Source organism: Amphiprion ocellaris, chromosome 10, assembly GCF_022539595.1.
Source record: "Amphiprion ocellaris isolate individual 3 ecotype Okinawa chromosome 10, ASM2253959v1, whole genome shotgun sequence".
Lineage (NCBI taxonomy): Eukaryota > Metazoa > Chordata > Actinopteri > Pomacentridae > Amphiprion > Amphiprion ocellaris.
The window spans coordinates 35,816,130-35,841,106 of record NC_072775.1 but is presented as its reverse complement, the minus strand read 5'-3'; the positions used below and the strand labels follow the sequence as shown (position 1 = coordinate 35,841,106).

Here is a 24,977-nt window from a genome sequence, read left to right as displayed (position 1 = left end):
CAAAAATCCATCCAGAACTACTTGAGAATTATCAAAAATTCATTGAAAACTACTTTAAAATGGCATCATTTGTCCAAAAACTCTGCCGGCAGTTCAGCTGAAAAGTTCCTGAACGTTCCCATCGGTCGCAGCTGAGTCAGTTTTAGCTTCTCAGTTACGACAAGGAGGGCAGAATTTTTAGTTTTTCAAAGAATCTGATTAGAGCAAAGAGATTATTTTTGGTGAAGTTTTAAATGAAGCTTCGATAATCTCCCAGTGGAAAAGCAGATGAGTAGTTTGAAAAGTCAACAGTTCTCCTGGGTTCTTGCTATGATAAATGTGTAATTTTGGCTTTTTTTCTTGCCTTTCAAACCCACTGGTGGGTTTTGTGGGTCTGAGGGTTGGAGAATTATTCTATAAAATAGTGTGATTTACTGTGAAAGTAACCCCTGATTCAAAACTGAGGCTAATGATGGTATTTTTTAATATTTCTCCTCTCTGGTTGGACTGCTGCTCAGCATCTGTCTGCAGAGATCCTCATTAGTTTCTGCTTTTAAGCATTTTTCCACAGCTTTAGCAGAGCAACAGTCATCGTGTAGAAACCCTGATGTGTTTCCTCCTTCCTGTCACGCTGCACAAACACAAAATATCACGTTTCGTCACTACATCGTGTCATCGTCGTGTGCAGACTGACGTCAACAGAAAACCACATTTCAACAGAGAACCTGACAAGAAGTCTGAGGGGTGGAGGTGAGGAGTGAGCAGCTGGAGATCACTTTTAACCAACCAGGAAGTCTGAGACAACACAGTCTGAGCCTTGAACAAGCTTTAAAAATAGCGCCAGACGAACAACGTGAGGAATGGCGGCAAAAACACCCCGACTCTTGTGATTAGGACGGAGGCAGCTGTAAATATGTTTACCGCAGAAACACAACTAATACCGGTTTATGTTCCACGTACAGCAGAGAGAAATAAAACCTTCACAAGAGGACGATCTGCACCAAAAACCTAAAGCTCAGAGGAACACAAGACACCAACAAACGACGTCTGTTCTGCTCACGACAGTCAAAAAACAAGAATTTCTGGTGTAAACTTTCCAAGTTATGAGTTCAGATCGTAAAGTTCTAAGAATAAAACTCAGATTTCACGGTCAAAACACAGTAACTGTTACGCGGGGGGAGCTGGGGAACCCAAGCGCAGACTCACAGAAACTGACAGACAAAATGAATAACTGAAAGAGATTTATTTTTACAAAACAACTAATCAATACGGGAACACAGAACTGAACTGGGGGGGGGGGAGAACCAAACCAAAACTAATAAACTCTAACAACTAACTCCATGAATAAAAACGGAAATCTACAAACTGAACCGACTTAACAAAACTAAGCTAACCCCACAAGCTAACCCCACAAAATGGGGAAACTGATAACCGAGGGGAAAACAGACTAAACCAAACTACGAACAAACACTATGAATTTGAGAACTGAAGATCACTAAACTAGAACAAACAAAACTAAGCAAAGGAGGGGTACTTACAACATGGGGGAACTGAATAGAAGGGGTAGGGAAGCTGGCTCAAGAAATCTGGGGTGAAACGGAGACGAGACTAAAGCTGCTGGCTGGGGATCAAAACAGGGATAGCGGGAATCCTAAAAGAGGAACTGAGTCCAGGGTGAGGGAAATCCAATGGTGGTGAAAACAGAGTCCAAAAGTCGAGTGCAAAAACAGAGTCCAAAAACAGAGGGCATGTGGGTCGATGATCCGGCAGGGAGTGAATGAACGGGCAGAGCTTAAATAGGTGGAGGTGAGGTGGAGAACAGGTGAATGGTGTGAACTGATTGCTGCAGCTGGAACTCATTGAAGCAATCAGCAAGACAGAATGCAGGCAGGTGAAGCAGGTGAAGCAGGAGGGTGAGAGACAGGGAGAGAGAGAGACACATGAGGGAGAAGTGACAGACAGACAGAGGGAGCCAAAGAGAGACAGGTCAACACAGAAACAAATCATGACGGGAGAAAGGAGGAAAAAGAGGAAAAAGGGAAAGAAGGGCAGGGGCTAGAGCCGGATCCTAACAGTACCCCCCCCTCTACGTGCGCCTCCTGGCGCACGAAAAACCGAACAAGGAGCTGGTCACTGAAGAGGAGGGGGTCCAGAAACAAAATCCAAGAAGCACAGGGCGGGCGGAGGGGGTCTGGACGGAGGGACAGAAACAAAAATCCAAGAGGAGTCGGGTGGGTGGAGGGGGAACAGGACGGAGGGACAGAGACGGAAGTCCAAGAGGAGTTGGGTGGGCGGAGGGGGTCAGGACGGAGGGACAAAACAAAGTGTCCAGATCAGTCTGGGGCAGCACTGAGGCTGCAAAACAAAGTTCAAAAACAAAAACAGACCAGAGAATAGTTCAAAGGCTGGTCAAACACAAAACAAAAAATTCAAAGGCTGAAGGACGGCCCGGGTGCTGGACGGGCAGACGAGGCCGTTCTGGAGGACGGCCCGGGTGCTGGACGGGCAGACGAGGCCGTTCTGGAGGACGGCCCGGGTGCTGGGCGGGCAGACGAGGCCGTTCCGGAGGACGGCCCGGGTGCCACTCTGGAGGCCGGCGACGAAGGCGGCGAAGCCACTCGGGAGGCCGGCGACGGAGGAGGCGAAGCCACTCGGGAGGCCAGCGACGGAGCCACTCGGGAGGCCGGCGACAGAGGCGACGGAGCCACTCTGGAGGCCGGCAACGGAGCCACTCTGGAGGCCAGCGACGGAGGCGACGGAGCCACTCTGGAGGCCGGCGGCGGAGCCACTCTGGAGGCCGGCGGCGGAGCCACTCTGGAGGCCGGCGGCGGAGCCACTCTGGAGGCCGGCGGCGGAGCCACTCTGGAGGCCGGCGGCGGAGCCACTCTGGAGGCCGGCGGCGGAGCCACTCTGGAGGCCGACGGCGGAGCCACTCTGGAGGCCGACGGCGGAGCCACTCTGGAGGCCGACGGCGGAGCCACTCTGGAGGCCGACGGCGGAGCCACTCTGGAGGCCGACGGCGGAGCCACTCTGGAGGCCGGCGACGGCGCCACTCTGGAGGCCGGCGACGGAGGACATGGAACCAATCTGGAGGCCGGCGACGGAGGACATGGAACCAATCTGGAGGCCGGCGACGGAGGACACGGAACCACTCTGGAGGCCGGCGACGGAGGACACGGAACCACTCTGGAGGCCGGCGACGGAGGACACGGAACCACTCTGGAGGCCGGCGACGGAGGACACGGAACCACTCTGGAGGCCGGCGACGGAGGACACGGAACCACTCTGGAGGCCGGCGACGGAGGACACGGAACCACTCTGGAGGCCGGCGATGAAACCACTCTGTAATCCGGCGACAGAGGAGGCGAAACCAGTCTGGAGGCCGGCGACGAAGGACACGGAACCACTCTGGAGGCCGGCAACGAAACCACTCTGGAGGCCGACGACGGAGGAGGCGGAACCCCTCGGGAGGCCAGCGGCGGACGAGACGGGGACCCTCGGGAGGCTGGCAGCGGCGGACGAGACGGGGACCCTCGGGAGGCCGGCAGCGGCGGACGAGACGGGGACCCTCGGGAGGCCGGCAGCGGCGGACGAGACGGGGACCCTCGGGAGGCCGGCAGCGGCGGACAAGACGGGGACCCTCGGGAGGCCGGCAGCGGCGGACAAGACGGGGACCCTCGGGAGGCCGGCAGCGGCGGGGACCCTTGGGAGGCCGGCAGCGGCGGACGAGACGGGGACCCTCGGGAGGCCGGCAGCGGCGGACGAGACGGGGACCCTCGGGAGGCCGGCAGCGGCGGACAAGACGGGGACCCTCGGGAGGCCGGCAGCGGCGGGGACCCTTGGGAGGCCGGCAGCGGCGGACGAGACGGGGACCCTCGGGAGGCCGGCAGCGGCGGACGAGACCGGGACCCTCGGGAGGCCGGCAGCGGCGGACAAGACGGGAACCCTCGGGAGGCCGGCAGCGGCGGGGACCCTTGGGAGGCCGGCAGCGGCGGACGAGATGGGGACCCTCGGGAGGCCGGCAGCGGCGGACGAGACGAAGGCGGAACCCCTCTGGAGGCCGGGCTGGGGACCGACGAAGGCGGGACCCCTCTGGAGGCCGGGCTGGGGACCGACGAAGGCAGGACCCCTCCGGAGGCTCGGGAGCAGGGGTGGCCACTGCAGACGGAGACTCGGGAGCAGGGGTGGCCACTGCAGACGGAGACTCGGGAGCGGGGGTGGCCACTGCTGACGGAGACTCAGGAACAGGGGTGGCCACTGCAGATGAAGACTCAGAAGCAGGGGGTTTATCAATGGACACTGGCACAGACTTTTGGCCGGAGGGTTGGTCAGCAGACTGAGGCTGAACAGTCTCTTGACTGGAGGATCCGTTGGCTGACATGGGCTCAACAGTCTCTGGGCCGGGGATGCTGTCAGCTGACACGGGCTCAACAGTCTCTCGGCCCGGGGATTGGTCAGCTGACCCTGGCTCAACAGTCTCTCGGCCAGGGGATTGGTCAGCTGACCCGGGCTCTACAGTCTCTCGGCCAGGGGATTGGTCAGCTGACCCGGGCTCAACAATCTCTCGGCCAGGGGATTGGTCAGCTGACCCGGGCTGTTTTGAGACGGAGTCGACAGCGTCGACCCGCTCGGGAACTGAGGCGGAGTCGACAGCGTCGACCCACTCGGGAACTGAGGCGGCGTCGACAGCGTCGACCCGCTCGAGAACTGAGGCGGCGTCGACAGCGTCGACCCGCTCGGGAACTGAGACGGCGTCGACAGCGTCGACCCGCTCGGGAACTGAGGCGGCGTCGACAGCGTCGACCCGCTCGGGAACTGAGGCGGCGTCGACAGCGTCGACCCGCTCGGGAACTGAGGCGGAGGCGGCGTCGACAGCGTCGACCCGCTCGGGAACTGAGGCGGAGGCGGCGTCGACAGCGTCGACCCGCTCGGGAACTGAGGCGGAGTCGACAGCGTCGACCCGCTCGGGAACTGGGGCGGAGGCGGCGTCGACAGCGTCGACCCGCTCGGGAACTGAGGCGGCGTCGACCCGCTCGGGAACTGAGGCGGAGGCGGCGTCGACAGCGTCGACCCGCTCGGAGACGGAGGCGAGTGAGGCGGCGTCGACAGCGTCGACCCCCTCGGAGACGGAGGCGAGTGAGGCGGCGTCGACAGCGTCGACCCCCTCGGAGACGGAGGCGAGTGAGGCGGCGTCGACAGCGTCGACCCCCTCGGAGACGGAGGCGAGTGAGGCGGCGTCGACAGCGTCGACCCCCTCGGAGACGGAGGCGAGTGAGGCGGCGTCGACAGCGTCGACCCCCTCGGAAACTGAGGCGAGTGAGGCGGCGTCGACAGCGTCGACCCCCTCGGAGACGGAGGCGAGTGAGGCGGCGTCGACAGCGTCGACCCCCTCGGAGACGGAGGCGAGTGAGGCGGCGTCGACAGCGTCGACCCCCTCGGAGACGGAGGCGAGTGAGGCGGCGTCGACAGCGTCGACCCCCTCGGAGACGGAGGCGAGTGAGGCGGCATCGACGTCGTCGACCCCCTCGGAGACGGGTGAGGCGGCGTCGTCGACCCCCTCGGAGACGGGTGAGGCGGCGTCGTCGACCCCCTCGGAGACGGGTGAGGCGGCGTCGTCGACCCCCTCGGAGACGGGTGAGGCGGCGTCGTCGACCCCCTCGGAGACGGAAATGGGTGAGGCGGCGTCGTCGACCCCCTCGGAGACGGAGACGGGTGAGGCGGCGTCGTCGACCCCCTCGGAGACGGAGACGGGTGAGGCGGCGTCGTCGACCCCCTCGGAGACGGAGACGGGTGAGGCGGCGTCGTCGACCCCCTCGGAAACGGCCAGAATGAAGCTCGGCGGAGGGACCTCAGCGACGCTCGGCGGCGGGACCTCAGCGACGCTTGGGAGCGGCGAGGTCGGTGCACCGGGGAGCGGCGAGGTCTGGCGTCCTCTAGAGCCACGCTTCCTGCGGCGAGGCTTCCTCACAGGTGGCTCAACTGACGGCTGGGGGGCAGGATCTGGGAGCTTGCTGGGTGGTGAGGAAGATGTGCTAACTGGCGGACTAGCTGACAGACTGGCAGACTGAATGCAGGTAGGGTGTGTGACTAAGGTAGGAAGGGTTACGAAAGGCAAGGGAGTGTTCAGAAACTCAAGAACATAGTCCGGCAGATGGCTCATTAACCATGGCATCTGGCAGGCCGCCCTACGACCCAAAGATACCAATTCCTGCTTGAATTCCTGACATTGAGCCTTCCTCCACTCCCCCCACAACTCGAGCAGGAGGTCGAAATACACACTGTATTCCTTACAAGTAAAGAAAATGTCTAGGGGGGAGCTCAAGCACCAGGACCGAACAGGACTGAGCGACTCACCCTGGCCGGTTACAGCCACCCTGCTCAGCGGGGAGGTAGGTGACGGGTCAGAGCCAGTCTGTGAGTCTGCTGGGTTCATTTCTGGCCGGATCATACTGTTACGCGGGGGGAGCTGGGGAACCCAAGCGCAGACTCACAGAAACTGACAGACAAAATGAATAACTGAAAGAGATTTATTTTTACAAAACAACTAATCAATACGGGAACACAGAACTGAACTGGGGGGGGGGGAGAACCAAACCAAAACTAATAAACTCTAACAACTAACTCCATGAATAAAAACGGAAATCTACAAACTGAACCGACTTAACAAAACTAAGCTAAAGAGGGATACTCACAAAATGGGGAAACTGATAACCGAGGGGAAAACAGACTAAACCAAACTACGAACAAACACTATGAATTTGAGAACTGAAGATCACTAAACTAGAACAAACAAAACTAAGCAAAGGAGGGGTACTTACAACATGGGGGAACTGAATAGAAGGGGTAGGGAAGCTGGCTCAAGAAATCTGGGGTGAAACGGAGACGAGACTAAAGCTGCTGGCTGGGGATCAAAACAGGGATAGCGGGAATCCTAAAAGAGGAACTGAGTCCAGGGTGAGGGAAATCCAATGGTGGTGAAAACAGAGTCCAAAAGTCGAGTGCAAAAACAGAGTCCAAAAACAGAGGGCATGTGGGTCGATGATCCGGCAGGGAGTGAATGAACGGGCAGAGCTTAAATAGGTGGAGGTGAGGTGGAGAACAGGTGAATGGTGTGAACTGATTGCTGCAGCTGGAACTCATTGAAGCAATCAGCAAGACAGAATGCAGGCAGGTGAAGCAGGTGAAGCAGGAGGGTGAGAGACAGGGAGAGAGAGAGACACATGAGGGAGAAGTGACAGACAGACAGAGGGAGCCAAAGAGAGACAGGTCAACACAGAAACAAATCATGACAGGGGAGAAAGGAGGAAAAAGAGGAAAAAGGGAAAGAAGGGCAGGGGCTAGAGCCGGATCCTAACAGTAAGAGACTCATGCATGGAGGCTTAAAGGCTCAAAACGAAACAAAAGAAAAGATGTTTTCTTCTTTATAGTTTTTCTTTAAAGAATTTTCATCCACCTGCATTATCCAAAAACAATAACAGGACAAACACTGTAAAAAAATAAGAATAATAAATAAAGAAACACGGAAAAATACTGTAAATAATGGAAGATCATAAAATAAAATAATCAATACAGTTTCTAGCCTTAATTTGACATAGATTGTGTCTATTTTATATTTATGTGAAATATTTCTGACCTAATAAACAAATCTATATAAAATTATAGAATGAATACTTCTATGTTCAGGTGTTATTAATTTTAGACTAATTTAAGAAATATTTTTACAGCATTAAATTTGTGCAGTTTCTCTTTTTATTTAAAATTAAATACATTTTGCATTTTAAAAAATGATACTTCCTGGCTAAAAATATAGTTTACTATTAGACGTGAATTTAGTCTATTTTTCTAAATTTAAATATATATTTTCCTGTATCTAAAAAAAAAACACAAAACAAGACATAAGAAAAATAAAAAAAGAAAAAACAGGTAAAAGAAGGAAAGGGGGAAAAATTCTAAAATTACAGAAGCAACATTTATTTTTCAGTAAATTCTCTTTAATTTTACCTAATTTTAGAAATATTTTTACAGCATTAAAAGTGTACTTATCAGTTTCTCTTTTTATTTAAAAATAAATGAAAAATTTTCATTAAAAAATGATATTTCATGACTTGTAATATAATTTTACATTAGACATGTAAATTAGGTCAGTTTTTCTACATTTTTCTAAATATATTTTTATGTATCTTTTAAAAATACAGAAAAAATAAAAGTTAAATATAAAGTGAAATTTGTTTTGTTTTTTCCCTTTTTTCCCCAGTGTGTGCTAATTTGAAGCAGGCATGAAGTTGGGTGAGTTCTTCCTCTCAGTCGTACCTCAGTCCTGCCCCACGATCTTCAGGAGACATCTCCAGAGCTTCAGGTTCCTTCACAGCTGATCAAGGTGATGCTGTCTGCAGGTAGGAAAGTAGCCGACGGCTACAACTGGTCTTCAACAGCAGCGAGAACCAAACAGGTTTTACGTGACGCACCGACCGACAGCAGCTTGTGTTTATCCTCAATGAAGCCCCGCTCGGAGTATTTCAAGCGGCCGGTCTAAAAATAACCGGGTCACACTACATTCCAGCAGCAGCAGCCACCAGGAGAACAGCCTCCACCCAACAACAACACCAAACACACCTCCTCATGTGTCAGTGGCATGAACCCACCCACCGGGAACATGTTGGCGTGTCCATCAAAACGAGGACAACAGATCCAGACCACTTAGCGTAGCATAAAGATTGGGAAAGACAGCTGACGAACTCCTCAGTCCTTCAACCTGGTCAAACAAACATACTAAAAATGTAGCGACTCTTCATTTCTAGCCTCAGATCATCTCAGCTGACACCCGGCAAGAACGCAGACTGAAGCATCTGAGTCATTTAAAGAGAAATCAAACAGTTCCTCCTCAGAACCATCTGGTTCTTCATGTCCAATAACTTCATCAATGATCAGAGTTCTACCTTCATACTGGGAAGATTTCCAGAGTTCCAGGTTCTTGAAGTCCATAGAGGTGGGTCCAGATTCATCACTTTTTAATGGACTTTTTGCATCAAAAATGAACAAAAACCAGATTTAGCCTTCAGATTGTGACACCTGGAGTTGATGAAGAATTAATCTGGTCTGTGAACTAATCATATCTGCTGTAATGTGACACAAAACAACCTCAAAATGATGAAAAATGACCAAAATGTGACACCAAACTACCACTAAAGGATATAGAACAGCCTAACTGTGACGCTACATGAACTCAAAGACATAAAATGGCCAAAGCACGGCACAAAACAACCACAAAAAGAAGAAAAACAACCAACCTGGGATGTATGAAGACGTGAAACAACCAAAGTGTTTCACAAAACCTCAACATAAAGGCATAAAATGACCAAAATGTGATGTAATGCACCTACAGTAGGATGCAAAACAAGGAAAATGTCACTCAGAGACCACAAAATGACAACAAATGACCAAAATGTGATGCAAAATGAACTCATCAAGACATAAATTGACCAAGATTTGGCACAAAGCAACCACAGAAAGAAGTAAAACGATGTAAATGAACCAAACTGCAATGTAGAAGGAAGTTCTACCTTCATACTTTGAATACTTCCAGAGTTCCAGGTCCTTGAAGTCCATAGAGGTGGATCCAGATTTATCACTTTTTAATGGACTTTTTCCATCATTTCTGATCCTCAGAACTTCATCAGTCCAGCAGATAGAACCATGACATTTAGGAGGAGAAACACATCTGAGTTCTGGTCGAAACTGACACCAGATCAGTTTAAATCCATCCAGGTGTCTCAGTCTGAACACTGGATCTGGTTTCTGTTCGAAAATTAGACAAAATGACACAAAGGAGACTCAAAACAACAGAAAGGAGACAAAGCTGTCCAAAAGACACGAAACAACATGAATGAGACACAAAGTCAAAAAAGCCAGACATAAAAATGAGAAAAACTCAAACAAAAGTCAGTTTAAATCCATCCAGGTGTCTCAGTCTGAACACTGGATCTGGTTTCTGTTCATTTCCTCTATAACCAGCTGTGATCATCAGTATTATGGGATGTATCCTAGTGAGCATCAGTATTATGGGATGTATCCTAGTGTGAACAGTTTAATATCTATGACGTAGGAATCTGTTTCAGTTTGTCCAAAGTTACTAAAATGGTTGAATCTTCTTCAAACTGCATCAAATCCTTCTCAGAATGACTCCTAATGTGTCCAGAGTTCCTAACATCTGTCCAAAATGCCTCAAAGCTTTTCCAGAGTGACTTGAACCTTGGCCAGAATGACAACAACTTGTTAAAAATGTCTCAGAAATGATCTGAAAAGATTCAGTTTGGTCCAAAGTCTCTCAAAAATTGTTCAAAATGTGTCCAGATGATTCCAAACCTGTCTTAGATCAGTTAAACATTTACTGAAGTTACAATAAAATGGTTCAAAATGGCTTCAAACCTTTCCAGTCCTTGTTAGAACCAGCTGTGATCATCAATATTATGGGATGTAATTTTAATTAATTATAGAATATTTTACAGCATGAAACGTTACTTACCAGTTTCTCTTTTTATTTAAAAATAAATACAATTTTCATTTACAAAATGATCGTTCATTGTATCCTAATTTTATATTATACATGTAAATTTAGTCTATATTTCTATATTTTTATAACATTTATATGTATTAAAAAACACAAAACAAGAAATATAAGACAAATAAAAAGGAAAAAAGTTTTTAAAAAAGTAAATGGAAAAACCTTACACTTATTTTTCAGTAAATTCTTAATTTTAACTAATTTTAGAAATATATTTACAGCAAAAAGAGAAAAATGGAGTGGGAAAAAATGATAATGCTACTTTTACTGATAGTTCCTGGCTTGTAATACAGTTTTATATCAGAGGTGTCAATTCAGTCTGTTTTTCTACACTTTTTAAAACATAATTTCATGTTGTTTTTCGTCCAATCAGAGGCGCCGCTACGAAGCACGCCCCGTTTGCCGAGTCATCTGATCAGCTGGAGTCTGAATCAGTTCCTGTAGAAACAGCTGAGTCACACACACACACACACACACACACACACACACACACACACACACACACACACACACACACACACACACACACACACCAGGATCATGCGCACACTGCTCTCATGTTTCACAACTCTTAAGACACTTTGTGTTTGTTGTGGGAAACAGCAACGGACGGTTTTTCCTCGAAGCCGTGGACTTAAAAACACACCTCAGCCGGAGTCTCGTGACGTCTGTCCACGTTCGCACACGTCATCAAAACACACAAACACACATGAAGAAACACACATGATCAGAGCGTGTTGGACCGACAGCTGCACCTGTCAGCTTGGGGAAATGATCACTGCTTTTATTTCACTAAAGTCCTCTTCAGACACACTGCTGCTCCTAAGAGACGCCATTTCATCATCCAGACAAGATTAGTCATCCACTGATGGATAATAATTAATATCGGCAATTAAGCACCTTTAATTATTAGTAATACTAGTTACTAATACAGATTAAACAAGCTTTATCTGACCATTTCTGGTTTCCTAAAGTCTGAAAAAAACTACTGCTTTACTAACAGTAAAACAAAAAACCTCCGTAATAAATTATGCCTGTTTCTGGAGCTATAATTTTTGATAGTTTCACTCTATTTAATGATTATTAAATTACCTTTCATTCATTGTTAACTATATTTACTATATTTCTGATGAGTTTCCAGCTCTAATAAACCCACTGAAACTACCAACAGTACTGAGTTCCTCTATTAATAAACTACATTCTCAGTTAATTTTTGAGGTAAAGCATATTTCTGTCGTATTGAGTTCGTTTGTGACAGCGTTTGTTAATGATTCAACAATTACTGGTTGTTAATATTTCAACTGATAAAAAAATATAACAAGAAAAGCCCTCAGCGAGAGCAGTCCTCCTCCAAGGCTGCTCAGTCGTATCATTTCCAACAGATGAAATCTTGAAAAAATTAGTGGCAGAAATCACAGCACCATAGAATGTGGTTATTTAATGTAGATGAACCCACAAACTAAAAGACATGCGCTGAGCAGAGGCGTGTTCTGCATGTGTACGTTATGTACAGATACCGAATCACGTGACCTAAATACGTAGCGGGTGGCAGGAACTGATGTGACTCAGAAACACCCCCACAATTTAATCAGTTGTTCCTTGGATCATTTCTGATGGATAAGTCCTGATAAGTCCTCAGTGGTAGATTTATAGTAGGATCACAATCATGTGATCATCAGCAGGAAGTGACATAGTGTTCACTTGTTGTCATGGTTATAGCGATGCCGTGCCGCTACCTGGCAATGATACAGAAATCTTTAACAGATCTATGGGGACCAGACTATAACGACAAAAACAAGACATAGGATGACAAAAACAAGACACAAAATGACAAATACAAGATATAAAATGACACAAAACACGACATGAAATGACAAAAACAAGACATAAAACGACAAAAACAAGACACAAAATGACAAAAACAAGACAGAAATCTTTTAAAAATCCGTGGATCCAGACTATACGCCGCATCACTGCTAAAATCTAATCATTTGGTCCGTGTGTGATTTCTGACCTTCCCTGGAAATTGCATCCAAATCCATTTGTCCATTTTTGAGTAATGTTGCTGACAGACAGACAGACAGACAGACAGACGACAATCGTATGGCGATCGTTACATAACTCCTTGGCGAAGAACCAAGCTTCGTCAGAAAGTGGAAAAATGTCCACTGTACTCATTTTAACCATTAACTTATTCTTGACTGACAACGCTGATTTAAATATCTGTGACATCTTTTAATTATCTTGATTTTATTGTTTTGCTGTCGCTAAGTTTTGGCCAACCAATCATTTATTAGATGAGACGGGAGTTATAAACCCAGAGGATGGAGGTGAAGACAACACAAACCCTCGTCTTTTTTCTTTAAAAGCATCATGTTAGCTTCAAAGAAGCATTACTTTTCTCTCAGAATCCATTTTCGAAGACATCATTGTGGTTAAAATCGAGCTGATCCAGAGCAAACGATCAAACACTCCGTTAAAACAGCAACTATGCAGCCTGCGATATGTCGCTTTCACACAAACCCTCCAGCTGTCAGAGGATAATCTCCTGATGTACAATTACCCACAAGACCCCTCTGACCGACAGCAGCAGGTGGAAAAACACAATCCATCCTGCCGGCCGAACGTCACCGAGACCGAGGGAGTCTGAGGGAAGCTAGAGGAGCTGGACATGCAACCTGGAATGACTTCAAGAGTTTTACAGAGTTTGCTGCTAAATAACCAAAATATGTTTCTATGTTTCTGTGATGGTTAATTAGCCAGTATGTCCAAGTTCTTTAGTCAAAATGACATCTTCAGTACTAAAATATAATTATTGCTGTTGTCCATGAATCTTAAAATGTACTGTTTTATAAAAAAGCAGAAGGAAGTTTTGGATTGAAACACCAAATTACCGTTATTTGTTTGTATTCCTGAACAGAAAAATGTGTTTCAGTGGTTTTTTGTTATTCTGGATTATTTTTTACTTTTCACATACAAAATATTAAGATTTTTGGTCAATATGTGTGAATAAGGACTATTTAGTCATTCCAGTTTGTTCTGTGCCAAATAAGTAACGTGTCTGACAGATTTCTAAAATATTACTGTTTCTTGTTTCTGTGACAGGTGGTCTCATGAATTTGTTGAGTATAAAGCAAATAAACCACAACGAACTACAGCTTTGTTATACTAAAATTAAATCTCAAATCTTCTCCCCGAATCTTGGAGAAGACACCCCCTAGAACAGGAAGATGCCCCCCTAGAACTGGAAGATGCCTCCCTTGAGCTGGAAGATGCCCCTCTAGAGCTGGAAGATGCCCCCTTAGAACAGGAAGATCCCCCCCTAGAACTGGAAGATGCCCCCCTACAGCTGGAAGATGCCTCCTAGAACTGGAAGATGCCCCCCTAGAGCTGGAAGATGTCCCCCTAGAGCTGGAAGACGTCACCTAGAGCTGGAAGATGCCCCCCTAGAGCTGGAAGATGCCTACCCTAGAGCTGTAAGATGCCCCCGAGAGCTGGAAGATGCCTCCTAGAACTGGAAGATGCCCCTCTAGAGCTGGAAGATGCCTACTCTAGAGCTGTAAGATGCCCCCTAGAACTGGAAGATGCCTCCTAGAACTGGAAGATGCCCCCCTAGAGCTGTAAGATGCCCCCTAGAGCTGAAAGATGCCTCCTAGAACTGGAAGATGCCCCCGAGGAGTAATCTAAGTCATTTTGATCAGTATTTACTTGTTTCTTTAAGCCTGAGATTAACTTTAATTCCTAAATTAGATGTTGCTCTAACTTTAACTGTGACATAGATGTTAGATAAGATTATTTTCAGAATGTTTAAATGATTTAATTATCTGCAGTTAAATTAGAACTAATTGGTCAAGAACAAACGTTATAACTTCAATAAAATTATAACCTCATCACTGATAAATACGAATTCGAGCTAGCTAGCTGGTGTGACACCATGCTAATATTACATAATGTTATTTGTTTAACATAAGATCAGCTAGCTAGCTATTGCCACAGCAAGCTAGTATAGCATAACATTGTTAGTTTAACAGTTACTTAGCTAGTTAGCTAGTGCTAGCTCTAGCTAATACAGCATAATACTATTATTTTCACATAGAGACAGCTGGTTAGCTAGTTAGCTAGTGCCACAGCAAGCTAATATAGCACAACATTATTAGTTTAATATATGAACATATAGTCAGCTAATTATTTAGTGCTAGCCCCAGCTAATACGGCATAATGTTATCAGATCAACATAGAGCCAGCTACTTAGCTAGTTTGCTAATGCCATAGCAAGGTAATATAGCATAAAATTATTAATTTAACATGCAGTCAGCTATTTAGCTAGTTAGCTAGTGCTACAAAAAGTTATTATAGTACAGCATTATTAGTTTAACATAGAGCCAGCTACTTAGCTAGTTAGCTAGTGATACAACAAAATAGCATAAGTCTATTAGTTTAACTTACAGTCAGCTAGCTAGCTAGTGCTATCACAAGGTAATAGCTACAGTTAATTAGCCTTTCAGACAGATAACTACACATTTTTGCTGCTGTTTAATTTTTATGTTACTGTATCGGATGACAGTGAACATAATTTATTACAAATCTAACATTAGCAGGGCTGGAACGCTGAACACCATCAGGGGTGTCCCTTTCATATGTTACAGGAAACATTTTGGTTATGTTTTGTTTAAACTACATGACTGTCCTATGAAGACAGCTGATGTCTGTTCTTACAGAAAAACGAGAGGCTGATCTACACACATCAAACCACTTGTACTAAATTTGCTCTGACCAGTAAAATGATTTCAGTACTGTTTAAAGATTACAAAAGAAAAGAGCTGAAATGAAAACTGACTGTATCTCACGGTCAGGAGGGGAACTATGGTGGTGGATTTAACCCAGGGTTACTTTCATTTAAAACCAAATGTGCACCAAAACCGCTAAATCTGCTGCTGATGAGTTGGATTAGGAGCCATTTAATGTCTGCTGATGATAAAAACTTCCAATTGAATGTTCTGCAGCTGGAATAAAAACCACCACGAGCCTGTTTCCTGTGAAAGTTTAATTCACACCAACGAGCTTCACTCTAGGTTTCCTTCATGAGAGTAGAAGTCGGCTGAATCGTCCCTGACCCGGACTCACCCGACCGTCGGTTATATAACTCAGATGTGTTGCATCCCGCCTGGCGCCCACAAATCCCTGACACCTCCGCTGAATCCTTCAGAGCCGCCAGCGGCATCAAGTAACGGACGACGCCGAGCGCTCGGCCGGCTTCAAAAGCAGGGCAGGAGTGTGAACCAGCTCACCAATGTGACTCCCAGAACACCACAAAGCAGACTGAGTGGGCCAAGTGGGTCAGAACTCAGCAACATCACGACGAACAGGAGTGTTGTAGAGCAGAGGCCAGAGGTCTCTCAGGTCCCCGAAAGAAAGAAAGAAATAATCGAAAATTTTGCACTTTTTCCATCATTTCTGATCCTCAGAACTTCATCAGTCCAGCAGATAGAACCATGACATTTAGGAGGAGAAACACATCTGAGTTCTGGTAAAAACTGACACCAGATCAGTTTAAATCCATCCCGATGATCAGTCTCAGATGGAATCATGTTTATGTTAAAATGATCCTTCCATCGTCTCTAATAGTTGTGATCAACCACCTACCAACATTAAAGTTTACCCACAATCACCTTTAAAGTTTTCTCTGGTGGATTATCAGGAACCAGAAACACATCCAGGAACCAATGATTGTTTCTGGGACTCTGAACTGTTCACACTAGGATACATCCCATAATACTGATGATCACTAGGATACATCCCATAATACTGATGATCACACTAGGATACATCCCATAATACTGATGATCACAGCTGGTTCTAACATGGACTGGAAAGGTTTGGAGACATTTTGAACCATTTTATTGTAATTTTAGTAAATGTTTAACTGATCTAAGATAAGTTTTGATTCACCTGGACACATTTTTGAACAATTTTTGAGAGACTTTGGACAAAGTTGAGTCTTTTCAGATCATTTCTGAGACATTTTTAACAAGTTGTTGTCATTCTGGCCAAGGTTCAAGTCACTCTGGAAAAGCTTTCAGCCATTTTGGACAGATTTTAGGAACTCTGGACACATCAGGAGTCATTCTGGGAAGGATTTGATGCAGTTTGAAGAAGATTCAACCATTTTAGACTATTAATATATGACAGATAAATATGTCAGATATTAAACTGCTGCAGTTTTACTGTTCAAACTAGGATACATCCCATAATACCGATGATCACAGTTGGTTTCATCGAAAATGAACAGAAACTAGATCCAATTTCAGACTGAGACACCTGGATGGATGTAAAACTGATTCAGTGTCAGTTTTTCCCAGAACTCAGATGTGTTTCTCCTCCTAAATGTCATGGTTCTATCTGCTGGACTGATGAAGTTCTGAGGATCAGAAATGATGGAAAAAGTCCATTAAAAAGTGATAAATCTGGACCCACCTCTATGGACTTCAAGGACCTGGAATGTTCTCAGTGAGACTAAACTGAAAGACTGGAAGCAGGAAAGGAGAACGTCTCCTGGAGAAAGTTCTAGAGTAGACCTACTGACAACTGGAGAAAGTTCTAGAGTAGACCTACTGACACCTGTAGAAAGTTCTAGAGTAGACCTACGGACAACTGGAGAAAGTTCTAGAGTAGACCTACCGACAACTGTAGAAAGTTCTAGAGTAGACCTACGGACAACTGGAGAAAGTTCTACAGTAGACCTACCGACAACTGGAGAAAGTTCTACAGTAGACCTACCGACAACTGGAGAAAGTTCTACAGTAGACCTACCGACAACTGGGCAGTTGTCGGTAGGTCTACCGTAGAACTTTCTCCAGGAGACGTTCTCCTCTATGGATTTGATGGACCTGGAATTCTGGAAATATTCCCAGTCTGAAGGTAGAACTCTGTTGTATTGAAATGTAAAAGTGGAATAAAACTATTTCCTGATAATGTGATGTCTACATGTAACACTAAAACATTCTAACCTCCTGCTGATCATCTACCCTCTCACACAGTATCAGCCTCAGATCATTCAGGAGTTTCTTCTCTCCAGCTGATCCCGTTACATCAGTTTCACTTTCATCCAGTTAAACTCTCCTTCATGTGACATCAGCAGATAAATCAGCTTCTGGATCAGGATTTCACTGCTTCAGTGTGTCAGATGCACTTTAAACCAACATTTATTATCACATTTCATATTTACAGACTTGTACAGCGAAAGACTTGGATCTGAACATTATTTTTTTAATACTAGTGTGTTTGTGTGTCTATAATCTTGTTTTTTCAACCTTAGACTTGGATGATTTTAGCCTTTCAGATATGTCAAACACACAACAAACACATGTAGCTCAGAGTCCTACCTGGCCGTGATGCTGCGCCACAAGTGAGCTTCTGTGGAAAAATAACACAGATTTTTATTATTAATCATCACTGACGGCATCACACCAGCAGAAACATCCACAATACTGACAGTAAAACAGACAGTGAGGGTTCTTTTGTCAGACATTTGTTGTTTTTCTAAATTGGCTCCTGAGTCGGACATCTGGAATATTTATCTAGAAACAGTTTAATAAGCGGTTCTACTGATAAATGGGCTAACTGTTTATTATCAGCTTCCTTCTAGATGAGTCAGATCACCAGAGTTCTGTCCGACTTTCTGTCCAGGGCATGATGGGAAACCTCTGATCTGGCAGCTGATTGGTTTAAACGGTGGCTCAACAATATGGTAGAAACAGATTTTAATTCTATTTCTCTGATTTCGAAGGTTTATTCTCCATGTGTGGTCGACATGACGTTTATCAGTCATTAGTTATTTAACGTTGGACTGATTTAACTGTTGAACTTCTGCTAAACGATGTGAAGATTCTCTACATAACATCAGAACAGATGTGAAATCTTCTCATCTGCTTTTATCAATACAGCAGTGAGCCCATATATTAGTAAATAACTCGGTGAATACATTTACTGAAAGAAAGAACAGATAAAACTACAAACAATAATCCATTAGGCTGTTTCTGCACTTGACAAATACTGTTATTGTCTTCATTAATATCTGTGGATATTTTAGAACTGTAGTCAACAGTAGTTAGAACTTGTAAGTTAAAGGATTTGTGTTAGAATTTAGTAACTTAGTTTGATTTACTAATTATTTAAACAGTTATTCATTTGGTCTTTAAAGTGGAGAAAACTTTGTACAGGTCAAGGTGACGTCCTCAAGCTCCTTTTGTTGATTTTCACAAAGAATAAAGACAGGAAGCAAACATTAATAATTAAGAGGCTGAAACTAGATAAAGTTGCTTTGTTTGCTGTACAAATGGACCTAAAGCATAACTGATCATTAGTTTATTTCCTGAATAAACTGTGTCATGAAAACTAATAACTAGCAGCAGGTTTCACTCATCTTAAAGGTGTTCATGTTACCTGTGGATCTGGACCGAATGATGTCTCTGACGGTCACCGTGACGACCAGCAAAGCCAACAGGACGGCCAGGAGGCTGTAGGCTTGAAAAGAGCCGAAGGCCACAAACCTGCACAGAAACACACGTTTAGCTGAAAACTGTGTGTTAGTTAGCATTTTTCGCTAACAGTGTGGCTAACATTTTTAGCTAAAAATGTGGTAAACATTTGAAATCGTTAGTTAAATGTGTGGCTTAGAATTAAAATCGTATGCTAAAAGTATAGCTAAGAATTGAAACTGTTGTCTCTAAGTGTGCCTAACATCTGAAATTGTTAGCTTAACATGTGACTAACATTTGAACTTGTTAGCTAAAAGGGTGGCTAACATTTGACATTTTTAGCTAAAAGTGTAGCTATCGATTGAAATGATTAACTAATTGTATAAATTAACAATAAGAACACATTTAAACGTGAAGCTGCTGATGAATGTCAAAAGGACTGTAAGGGAACAAATAAAATACCACAATAGTGTAATCGTGTATTTTCAGATTGTGAAGCAGGAAGACTGGTCATTTAAAATAATAAACTATTAGGAGAACGTATTTCAAAGGCTGCTTTGTGTGTTTTAAAAACTTTAATACCTGCAAAGATTAAATAAAGTAAAACATATTTCAACACAGTGCTTTTTTCAATACAAATGAAAACCAAAGTCCAAATAATTCTGACATTTTACACAATATACTATTTGATTTTTAGTATATTTGTGTATTATTGGGGACTTTAGATTGATAATGATGGTCATATATGTAGTTTGTATCCATTACTGTGATTGTGAATAATTAATATTTAAAACATCAGTTCTTTATTAAACCTGACTATGACTGAGTCACCAGGGTGTAAATATCACATCTAGTCCTGACTGCTGCAGAAAGTACTAAGAACCAGTAAAGAACAGGATTTAGAGGTAAACACAACAATGTGAAGTCATTCAGATGTCAGCTGTTCTCACTGCTTTAATCCATAATTAATTTCCCGTTAATTAGCTGCCAGATTTCCCTGCGTCATGGAGCCTACCACAGCACGGTGTTGGCTGCAGCCAGCAGGGCTGAGGTCCTCCACGGTCTCCGCCTCCAGCTCACCAGGCCGGCCAGGAGACACCCAGCCCGGCCGGGAGGCGTCTCCTCCCCGCGGTGTGTCCGGCTCAGCGGCCCCCGCGGCCCCGCAGCATCCTCCCCGCCACCGGCAGGTCCTGCTTCCCGGCTTCCCAGCATCGGAAAACGCCCGGAGTCAGTCCGCTCCTCCAGCAGAGATCAGCGTCAAGCTAACCGGAGCATCACCGGAGGATCACCGGAAGAGTCCCGGTGCTGGTTTCCACAATAAATGCACCGTCACCGCCCTGCGGTTTTACACTTCAAATAGCATTAAAATAATTTTACTGTCTGAGAAATTAAAAGATGTAGTTCTGAAGAATGTTTATGTATTTTAAAGGGTTAGGTTTAAAGTAATAGACCTATGCTATATTAACATGCTATAACGCTAGCAAAATAAATTACTCTATGCTAAACTAAGAGCTTTTTGCTATATTTACTTGTTGTAGCACAAGCTAACTAGCTGACTCTTACTATTAGCTTATGCTATATTAGCTTGCTGTAGCACTAGTTATCTAGCAAACTAGTATGCTAAACTAATAAACTTATGGTATATTTACTTGCTATAGCACTAGCTAACTAGCTATCTAGCTGGCTCTATGATAAATTAATAACCATATACAGCACTATTTTACTCGCTAACTAACCGACTGTGTTAAACTATTATCGATGTGCTACTTTAACTTGCTGTAGCACTGGCTAACAAGCTAACTAGCGGACAGGGGAGTACATTTCTCAGGCCCACCCAGATTTCACATTTAGTTTATATCTATAAAGCTGCAGTATTTTATTTTAATCTCCTTCTAAATTTGTTCAATTATTATTTCTTGTGTTTATATTATATCAATAATAATATATACATATTTTAAAAGAAAATAGATGTTATTTAGAGAGACCGTTTAGCTTGGTTTACCCAACTCAGATTTTTAAAGCAAAATAAAATGTATTAGTGAATCACAATTAAAAATAACAGATTTAAATTCCAGGTAATTTAAAGTTTAAACTTTAAAGTGGAGTAAATTATTTAATAGTTCCCTTTGACAGTAGTGAATCAGAAAGTAGCATAGAATAAAAGTAAAGTAGAAACACCTCAAAACTTGGATAAAGATTAATTAATAAATTTTCTAAATGTGACTTCAGATGCACCAACAGTGTTTTTTGTATTAAATATAAATGATCACATCATATTATGTTATCAGACATCTACAGGAGTGAAACCTTTTATTGTCCTGCCTTTATTATGAAAGAGAAACTCTCTGGTCTCCTTCCAGACTTCAGCTGCCTCCGCTACTGTTGTGGTTTGTTTCACTGACGTCAGGTTTGTACATTTATTTGAACATGATGTCATTTGTTTGTTCTGGAATAAATGAATTGTTGAACCGCCATTAAATTCTGTTTAAAAAAAAAAAAAGTTTTCCAAAATAAGGTTATAAACCAAAAAATACATTTTGTGGAGCCAAAACCAAGACTGACTGCTGCTGTAAACACTAAAACGTTACGTTACCCCATAACGGTTCATTAAGCTCCGTTTACTGGGAACTTAAATCACATTTTGAAAAACAGAATGTTTTTCTCTTTTACATATTTTTTGTGTATTGTTGAAACATACGTTACAAAGCTAACGTTAAAAATCTGTAACTGTGAATAAACTTAGGATATACATTTTTTTAAACAAAATTTAAATGCTTGATATTAAAAGGCTGTTAAAATACGAATAAAAATTGGAATGAATCACCTCAGTGTTTTCTAACAGTGTAGGTAGCTATACTGGTGTCCTACGATTCCAGTTTAATTTGAGATTGTGAGAGTTTTACCTTATGTTGTTGATTATTTTATATCTATTTGTTTTTGGGGGTTCTTGTGTATCTTCATACGTTGAATGCTAAACAGAGCATTATGCTAATCTGACAGTAATTTGTTTGTTTCGCTGCGTTTTCTGTGACTCTGGAAGCTGATTGTGGTTTTGATTACCTGCAGTGTAATTTGCTAACCAACGTTAACGACGTTATTACTCCGTCAAGGAACGTGCCGTAGTTATGTGACAACTGGCATACGTTTGTCTGTCTGTCTGTCTGTTCGCAGCATCACTCAAAAACAGACCAACGGATTTGGAGGAAATTTTCAGGGAAGGTCAGAAATGACACAAGGACCAAGTGATTAGATTTTGGCAGTGATGCAGCTTATAGTCTGGATCCACGAACTTGTTAAAGATTTCTGTGTCACTGTGAGATAGCAGCACAGCATCACTGTAACCATGACAACAAGTGAACACTATGTCAGCTGCCTGCTGATGATCACATGATTGTGATCCTACTACAAATCCACCTCTGATGACTTATCAGGACTTAACCATCTGAAATGATTCAAGGAACAACTACATATTTAGGTCACATGATTCGGTATCTGTACATAACGTACACATGAATAACACACGCCTGTGCTCAGAGCAAGGTCATTTAGTTAGTGGGTACATCTATATTAAATGGACACATTCTGTGTTGCTGTGATTTCTGATCATCAACAACTAATAAACAAATGCTGCATTTCTGACATATGGGGAATGGACAGCCTTGGAGGAGGACTGGGCTCTCTGAGGGCTTTTCTAATTTGAGATTGTAAGAGTTTTACCTTCTGCTATTGTTTATTTTATATCTATTTGGTTTTTTTTTATGTGTGTTTTCATACGTTGAATGTTAAACAGAGCATTATGTTAATCTGACAGTAATTTGTTTGTTTCGCTGCGTTTTCTGTGACTCTGGAAGCTGATTATGGTTTTAATTACCTGCAGTGTAATTTGCTAACCAACGTTTACAAAGTCATTTTGTTTTGGGATTTTCTGGAGCTTGTTGCAGTAAAGTTGGCTTACAAACTTTCTGTTGAAACGGAAATAAATAGCAGATTGATGCTAAAGTTTGAAGATTAACTCGTTATTTTGTTAATTTTCCAACTTCAGCACACATTTCAATGTAAATCTAACAAAAAGGTTGAACCATGAGCTCAAACACACCTGCAGGCACAAAGCTGGCTTAATTACCATCTTTGAGATCATTGTATTGAACTTTGTAATTTTTAATGAGCAGTTGTTATTTTTTTTTATTTTAGGAATTAATTAGTGAAACAAAATACCATGTGACACTTGACGGAGTCAGACAGAAGCCATCCAGTGGAGTAACGGAGGGAAAGCACAAAGAGAAGATGACCCATTTAGCTCCTCCGCCTGCAGCGTTCTGGACCAGCACCAGAGACCGTGATCTCCAACAACGACCTGCTCCACTTCCCTGCACCGGCGTCGCTCCTTCCTTCGCTCCACCGGGCCGGACACACATCCACGCCGACCGGCCTCGTCTCCACAGCAACGGTAAAAGGTATCTGGATCTGCTTTAAGAATCACACGTTAATTATGAGTTCATGCATCCAAAAGTTGGATAGTTTGGTTTTATCTCACTCTGACCACGACTGGAATAAAATGGCTGATTTACTCCCACCATTTATTATTAGTATTATTATTTATTATTATAATTACCATTTAGCATGATGCAAGCTGTATTAAAAACAATCTAATGTTGAGTCTAATTTATACTCAAATTTTTAGCTTATTTAAAGCTAAATTCAGGTTAAAGTAACTTGATGAAATCCGCTCCATAATTATTTTTTTCCCCAGCTAAACATCAGAGGCACTTAGTTTAAATTTGATCATAATTGCATTAACTATTAATTAAAAATGTAGAAAAACTAGTTGGAACAACTTAACTTTTATGAGTAATCAGCTTAAAAATTAATTCTGTTTATGCTGCTGATCATTACATAAACGGTAATTAACAAAATCTTGGATTTTAGAGAAAAAGCTGATTCCTTAGTTTAATGTTGTTCCCAGTAAAAGCTGTTTTACCTCAAAAAGATCGATGCAAACTGTTATTTTTTTTTGTCGTTGAGCCTGAGCATGATGTTTTAGAGTTAATGCTGCTGTGGTAAACATTATTATTTTTAAAAAAGTGGTTTTATTATAACCTTTGAAAGACGATGCGGTATCCACCTGATAAGAAAAACACCATTGTAGATAATCCATTTCCAAAACATCACTGGAGTGTTTCTGATGTTTCACCTCCATGTTTGGGGTTTGGACACGTTTAGATAAAGCTTGGTAAAGATTCGAGCCTTGATCGATAAAACAAACCAGCGTTGGCTGTTTTGGGAAGATTAATCACGATTTCTTACCTCAGTGACCCAACCATCCACCCTGACCTCCTCCCTGGGAGAATAATGTTCATGAAAAACAGCACAGAGGAAAGCTGTTAGAGGCAAGAAAGCATTTGGGTCACAGAGGAAGTCAGACTTGGTGGATTCAGTCATTTATTTTAGTGATTTCGTGCTCTTTAAATGTCTGGTTATTGTGTTTTTTAATGTGTTAGCTGGTTATTTACACATAAACACTTATACTATTCTATCTCTTTTAGCTCTGTTTTTGGTCTCTACCTTCTTCTGAGTAAAATATCGCCCCCCTTAGCTGATAAATGCTCCGTTATATTCACCAATGAGCTTCTTACAGATGGTCTTCTGGGGGATTTTGAAGTTGTCTCTCCGAAAATGAAACTGAGAGCAGCAGAAGTGAACAAAACCAGCTTCGTAAAACTGAGGGAAGCCGTGGATTCATCTGCTGATTATCTGTAGTAACTGTAGAAGAGGTGATTAGTTTAGTTGAGGGGGTTAGAAGCAGAGTGGTCTAACCCTCCAAAACCCAAAATGAGTTCTATATCGTTTCTGTAATATTTTCTGGTCTAGATTTTAGTGTCAGAATGGTCTAACCCACAACCCAAATATAACGTTCCAGTGGAATGTTAGACCATTCTGGAAAACACAAAATTTTGAATCCA

The 24,977-nt window shown here is 43.7% G+C and overlaps 2 protein-coding genes across 4 annotated transcripts in view; one reads left to right on the top strand and one right to left on the bottom strand.

The window, feature by feature from the left end:
* The window catches only part of retreg1 (reticulophagy regulator 1), a 32,728-nt gene extending 12,447 nt beyond the window's left edge, over positions 1-20,281 (bottom strand). The window contains exons 1-3 of one of the 3 annotated variants that reach the window (XM_055014755.1): positions 20,033-20,281; positions 18,983-19,089; positions 17,923-17,953 (exon numbers count right to left, since the gene is read on the bottom strand). In XM_055014755.1, coding sequence (XP_054870730.1) covers positions 17,923-17,953; positions 18,983-19,089; positions 20,033-20,229 — 335 coding nt within the window. In that variant the 5' untranslated portion in view covers positions 20,230-20,281. Of the gene's footprint in view, positions 1-8,289; positions 8,462-17,922; positions 17,954-18,982; positions 19,090-20,032 lie in introns of those variants that run through there. The other 2 variants (XM_023269095.3, XM_055014756.1) reach the window with 2 other exon arrangements.
* Positions 20,282-23,241: 2,960 nt separating this feature from the next.
* rnf182 (ring finger protein 182) overlaps positions 23,242-24,977 on the top strand; it is a 4,724-nt gene continuing 2,988 nt past the window's right edge. Inside the window, exon 1 of the mRNA XM_023269109.3 lies at positions 23,242-23,471. The gene's annotated coding sequence lies outside the window, so the exon portion shown is untranslated. The remainder of the gene's footprint in view (positions 23,472-24,977) is intronic.